The 6,565-nt window shown below is 36.2% G+C and overlaps 1 protein-coding gene across 1 annotated transcript; it reads left to right on the top strand.

Moving 5' to 3' along the window:
• Positions 1 to 999: 999 nt before the first annotated feature.
• On the top strand, positions 1,000 to 6,316 carry LOC137351265 (alveolar macrophage chemotactic factor-like). The gene is made up of 4 exons (XM_068015761.1): positions 1,000 to 1,131; positions 4,135 to 4,267; positions 4,853 to 4,936; positions 5,573 to 6,316. The coding sequence occupies exons 1-4, from the start codon at positions 1,074 to 1,076 to the stop codon at positions 5,625 to 5,627; spliced, it is 330 nt and encodes a 109-aa protein (XP_067871862.1). The 5' UTR covers positions 1,000 to 1,073; the 3' UTR covers positions 5,628 to 6,316.
• The last annotated feature ends 249 nt before the right edge of the window (positions 6,317 to 6,565 follow it).

Genomic DNA, 6,565 nt, shown 5'->3' with positions numbered 1-6,565 from the left:
GGGATCTGGGGTTGTAACAAACATACCCCATTATGACCTCAACCAGGATACCCATGTCTTTCACACTTAGGGCTGGATTTTATTTTCCCACTGCTGGGAACAGCGGCAGGCAAAAAAAAAATGTGGGCCATGTGCTGCTATCTCGCCGCAAACTAATGCGCGGTGGCAAATTATAATATGCAGGGCGCCTGTTTCTGTGCATGCGCTGACACCATTTTTAAAGGGCTGCCAGGCCTTATGTTGACAGATCAATGTTGACCCCATTCCCCCCGCCAACTGCAACAAAAAGTAAAGTTTGACCCAACATCTCCAACTACACCAGAAAAGCAAAGCACAACTTTATGCTCAAGAACAGCCTAGTACTTCAACAGGTTAAAGCGATTAATACACCAGACACAATATTATTCAGTACTGTTGGGAGGAACGTTAACATTAGGACCCTGATATTCCTGTCTCAGCATGTGGAACTTCGTGTAATGTTTTATACCTTGCCTTATCTTGTTTTTCATTTTTTTCAGTCTAGCTTTTATGGAAGATAGCTTCGTAGATCTAATTAAGGACTTCTTTTTGTTATTCACAGTGTGTTAGTCGGGCTACTGTGGGAAATTGATAGCTAACATCGCATCAAGTGCTTCTTGGCCCACTGGGATACTTAGCCTTTCCAATACCTAAAATATCTTTAAAAATATATATATAGACATTCTAGGCTATATCTTACAGCATTATATGTAACTCTTTTTCCAAACCACCTCTACAGAAATATGGTCAAAAAGGGTTCACGATCATTTTAGATCATTGTAACCGGTTGTAGCTAAAATACAGTTTGACCAAATGGAAAAAATTAATCTTTGCATCAAAGATTTTTTGAAGAACTGCTTCAAAGGCAAGATTGACATAAGGTAATTATTCAAATGTGCTGACAAGGTATTTCCTAATTTAGATTTTTTTTTCTGATGACCTAAGTTCCCCAAAGCTTGCTGATAAATACAAGATCTGATAAGCTAAACCAATGCACTCTGAAGACTGCTAGCTGCTCTGACTGAAGACGAGAAGAGATCCAGACACGCTCAACAATGAAGCCCCAAACAGTGTTTCTGCTGTTGACAATTGTAATCTGCCTAGCTTCTTATGGTAAGTACTTGTCCCCTAGCTTGAGCTTGGTGAGACAGCCTTTCTAAGCAACTGTGTTCCAGTATTTAAAGCAGAATGATGGAAGCTATATATAATATATATAACATTTTATTGATTCTGTAATAAATTTAAATTGTTGATCCAGTATTAATTTTACTATAAAGGTAGTGAGATGACAAACTCAAGTGATGGGAAAGTATTTGATTCTGCTCTATATATTCCAAGTTCTTTTCATTCAGAATATTCTCACAGAAATGTGTCTTCTGACATAAAAGGAAAAAAGACCATTAAGTGGTAGGGATGAGCACTGTCGCACATTTGAAATCAAATCTAACCTAATTTATCCAGGCCAATAAGGTTTATTTGTGTGTGTTTCCTCTCTGATCTGGGGAAAACATAATTGCAATTCTTTGACAGGATTTTCAATGGTACAGAGTTAGCTCAATAAGGGTTAGGCTGGGTCAAATCACTCTGATAATCTTGTGTGATTTTTTTTTCCCCCTCAGCAAAATGATTGGGATTAAGATAAAAACAGTGAAGGGCATGTGTGGTGCCAAAAATCTTCATGCATGATCTCAGATTAAGAATTTTTAAATAGATATTATTAATAATATAAATAGAACCTTTGAACTTTATAGCACAAAAGACTAAATAGCCCATTGGGCATGTGCCAGTTCTTTGGTTAGAGCAATCCAAAACCAATCCCAATGTCTCATTCTCCCCACATAAATCTGCACCTCTATTTCAAATATTTATTTAATTTTCCTTAAAAGATGCAGTGGTCTCTGCCTCAGTTATTCTGTGTGGCAATGCATTTTATTCTCCGCTCATAAAAATAAACTTCTAACTTCACTCCTCACTTTCAGTGACAATTTTAAATTGATAGGAATACACATCCATTTGCCAAACAGTGAAAATAGTCTTTCTCTATTCACCCCCATCAAAATCCTTCATAATCTTAAAAAAAAACCCAGTAAATCTCCTTGTACACTTTACTGCTCCAGTGGAAATAGTACCAACATCTCAAAATGATTTGAAAGGAATTTCACATTAATTTTTTTTCAGCAGTGAATTTCATCTTAGTTCAAAATGGTCACATTTGACTATGAACAGTTCCCTGCCATTTGAGAAATATAGAACTTTTCATATTGTTACACAAGTTATTCGACAGCTACTGTTAAAATACAGACCAAATAAATTAATGCTGTATATTGCAGATAACACTGAACACAATATTGGCACTTAAATCCTGACTCTAGATGGTGTGATATTATTGAGCTGTAGAAATCAATCTTAGATTATGTATTGAACATAGTTCAGAAATTGTATTTATTTAAAGGGATCAAGAAAACGATAGTCTCCACACAACATTGTCTGTTCATTCCTATTGAGTAAACACTGTAGAATTAATAAATCTATGCATCAGATAAAAGTGCTCTTTAATAATTTGGGGGGATTGTGTGATGCAGTGAATAAGATCAATGCTATTTCAGCTTTAGTAACTAAACAGAACTTGAACCCAATTGATGGGATACAAGTTACATCTCTCTGGTGCGGGTGAGGTTCCTTTCAACCCATAATAAATTAGTTTTAACAGTCTCAAACCACTTCCTGATAAGTATGAGGCTGCAGCATAGAATTTGGAATTTAATTTGGCACTATATTAGCAAATTCACTTTGAAAGGCCACTTGGATGTCTGCTGTGGGAAATAGGAATGACACATTGCCTCATTAGAGGGTGCTGTTCTGAAATTAGGGTGAAGACACAATGTTTAGACATTGAAAAGAGAATCTTATTCTGCAGCTAACTGTGCTAGATCTAACCCGAGAGTACATGATACTGACACAGCATGCCTGAAGTGAGAGTGATCCATTTCTCATCTTTCACCTTGATGAGAACAAAAACACAAGAACAAGATAAAAATCACATTTGCAGGGTTCACAAAATAGCCTTTTCCACCCAGACATGTCAGGAATTTTCCTGACTTTCAAATGCCATTTATTGTTGTTTTAAACTGCTATTAGTTCGGAAACTATTGATTGGGCTCAGAAACAGGAAAGGGTATATTTCAATGTGACAATTAACTTTCAGTAAAATACTTTTTTTCTTGGATGTATGGCACTAAGACAAAGTAGGTCAAGTATCAGAAACACAGACATTCTACCTGTGTATTGACAGGTTAAATAATAAAAGGATATGAGGGTCCTCGAGAGGGTGCAGAGAAGATGTATCAGGATGATTCCAGGGATGAGGGATTTTAGCTACAAGGTTAGATTGGAGAAGCTGGGTTGTTCTCCTTGGAACAAAGGAGATTGAGGGGAGATTTGATAGTGGTGTACAAGATTATGACTGGTTTGGATAGGGTAGACAAATTTAAACGATTGGGCACGAGACGCAGGGGGCTGTGAGGAAGAACTCATTTAAACAGCGAGTGGTAATGACCTGGAACTCACTGCCTTTAAGGGTGCTGGAAGAAGAGATGATGAATAATTTCAAAAGGAAATTGGATGGGCACTTGAAGGAAATAAACTTACAGGGCCATGGGGACGGAACTGGGGAATGAGACCAATTGGATTGCTCTACAGAGAACCAGTATGGACTCAATGGGCCGAATGGCCTCCTTCTGTGCCATTATGACTTTATGACTCTATGACATAAAAAGGATGAAATCCAAGCAGTAGTGAGGGGACTCACCACAAATATTGCATTCTGTAAAATGAAGTGTAATTCAGAAATGATGCCTCCATTTTAATGCAGAGAAAATCATGGGGGCATGGACCCAAAGTCCTGATTTGCATTCCAATAGGCAAAACTTCAGAACAGGAGCAAGAATTTGGAAAACTGCATCTTAGATATAATCTTCCATATTGCAAAAATAAATGCTTATTCCATTCGAGGAGGTAGCCCACACCAAGGTAGCAATTTTGTGATTGCAAATCATATATTTTCAGGTTTCCTGATGCCATTGTGAACCTGTCTTGTTTTTTCTTCTTTTACTATAGGTCTGTGTATAGGAAACACAACATACTCAAGATGCAAATGCGTGAGCGTCATCACTCGTTTTATTCAACCAAAAAATTTTGAACACATTGACATCTTTCCTCAGGGATCCTTCTGCAGAAAAGTAGAGATTGTGTAAGTATTACAAAAAATTTGATCTCCTAAACTCCAACAACAAAGCAAACTTAAGTCATCAATTCAAATTTCACAAGTCTGGAAAAATTATTGAATTAATTTTTTTACAGAATACAAAAGATGAATTGACTATCTTTGAGGAGAAATCTTATGTAGTTTTGAATGGAAAGTTGATCTTCCCATACAGGTGAAATACAAAGCACACATTTATTGTTGACTCCAAAAGCAGTCACTGTAGTCAAGTTGTTTATAAATACACTTGATTCTCTTTTATGTTTCTCATCATGCATTATACAGCAAAATCACCTTGAAGACAACAAAGCTTATAGATATCACAAAGGCTTTTTCTGTAACTTATCAGAATTTAACTTAACATCAGTGTACAGCATGGCCTTGCTTTTGATTATTAAAATAAGCACTTGGAGTTTCTGAATTCAATCATCCACTGCTGGCTGACTGTGGTTTAGCTGCTGTTTCACTGCTCATCTTGTGATAGTGAATTCACCGGCAACAGGTAGTACCATACACAATTTACATATTACCATTAACATTTTAACCAAAAGACTTTCTGTTTATGTGTTACAGTATTACCATGAAGAATGGGAAGAAAATCTGTGTGAGTCCCCAAACTCAGTGGGTCAAAAAACTTGTTTCTCTCTTGACTGAAAAGTAAATAAAAATTTCCAATGTTCATATTTTGCAAAATTATTTTTGTTTCGTGTTATCTGTATATTATTGGTCTGCAATATCAGCATCAGTTCCTTACACACACACACACACTATGCAGCCCTCGAGCTTCAACTCCATATGCAGTATGAGAAAACAGCAGCTTCACACAGACCTCGCAGTTATGTGAAAGGAAGATTTGCATTTGTATTTCATGACCTCAAAATATCCCGAAGCACTTTACAGCCAATAACGTACTTTTGAAATATAGTCACTGTTTTAATGCAGGAAATGTGGCAGCCAATTTGTGCACAGCAAAATCCCACAAACAGCAATGTGATAATGACCACATTAGTGATGTTGATTGAGGGATAAATATTGACCAGGGCACCCCTGCAGTCTTTAAAACAGTGCCATGGGAGAGAGCAAATGGGACCTTAGTTTAACGTCTCATCCTAAAGATGGATGTAAGGCTTTTGGAGCTCATTTCTATATTAACTTAGCGCTTGCTCAACTACTAAACTCCTACATAATAGAATATATTATCCAGCAGATTTCAATAAATGTGATTTGTGTAAGTTAAAGCGAGTTTCCTATCTACTGCATTAACACACTCCATCTTTGTTTTTGTATTTCCAGAAACGAAGACACTACACAATCTAATGCAAATAACTCATCAACAGAAAGAATATGAATTGTTCCGACATAAGAGTAAACTACTGCTTACTGAGCCAAGCTTTTGTTGTTTAAACTGCACTGTAGCAGTCTTAGTCATAACTGAATTGTTTTCTATTGTGCTCACTTATACTTCAGACAATATCATAACATTGATCCACATAACTACTTATAACATGCCAATAGTCCTTGATGCTATCTTACATAGTTCCTGGGGCATAAGTTTTAATGTGTCAAAATATTTGAGCCTGTAAATTGAAATCTATTAACAAAGCTCAAAGTGTAAAGGGATTTTAATTTGATTTTTTTTACAGTCCACGCACATCCAAATAAATAATTATTCTCTCATTACAGTTACAAGTAGATTGTTTGAAACTTTACAACTTTACATGTTTTATAATGGTTTTTGAAAAATGGCTAAGTGTTTTGCATTAGTAATTCTAGATCTGTAATGTAATCAGATAATGCAATGTCAATGTGAAGGCAATGCGACCTGCTGTGATACCTGTTTAGCCAGTGTTGATTAAATAGAGTGCCCTGAATGTAATTAAGCACAGTTCGGTTGTTAGACTGCTGACAACATCTTATATGACATGTACTTTACAATCATGGTTTTATATTTTTTCTGTCAATCAGGTGATAAATGGTGTATTCAATGAATTTTATATTTGAGGCTATTATCAAATAAATGACTCCAGTTGTATTTCATTCCACTCTCCTGTGTATCATTAAGGTGCTTTTAAGTGTCCCCAAGATTAAAACGTTGACAAAGTTGCAAATAAAAACAGAACCATACACAAAAATGAAAATAACACACTCAATGTTTTCTAGATGCCGTGCTATGCAACTATTAACTATAGGACGCAATAGCTCACCTCACAAAGCGTGCTATACATTCACTTATGCAAAGACATCACAGGAGTAAGAGATTGCAGAACAAGAGATCTTGAAGCCCTG

Source organism: Heterodontus francisci, chromosome 1, assembly GCF_036365525.1.
Source record: "Heterodontus francisci isolate sHetFra1 chromosome 1, sHetFra1.hap1, whole genome shotgun sequence".
Taxonomy (NCBI): domain Eukaryota; kingdom Metazoa; phylum Chordata; class Chondrichthyes; order Heterodontiformes; family Heterodontidae; genus Heterodontus; species Heterodontus francisci.
The sequence above is the reverse complement of the archived record's forward strand: the minus strand, read 5'-3'. Positions and strand labels throughout refer to the sequence as shown.

Bases quoted from the DNA above. Each gene is read 5' to 3' on its own strand.
- LOC137351265 (XM_068015761.1), top strand. From the start codon at position 1,074: ATGAAGCCCCAAACAGTGTTTCTGCTGTTGACAATTGTAATCTGCCTA. The intron at 1,132-4,134 runs GTAAGTACTTGT...CTTTTACTATAG, and splicing joins AATCTGCCTAGCTTCTTATG to GTCTGTGTATAGGAAACACA. The intron at 4,268-4,852 runs GTAAGTATTACA...TATGTGTTACAG, and splicing joins TGCAGAAAAGTAGAGATTGT to TATTACCATGAAGAATGGGA.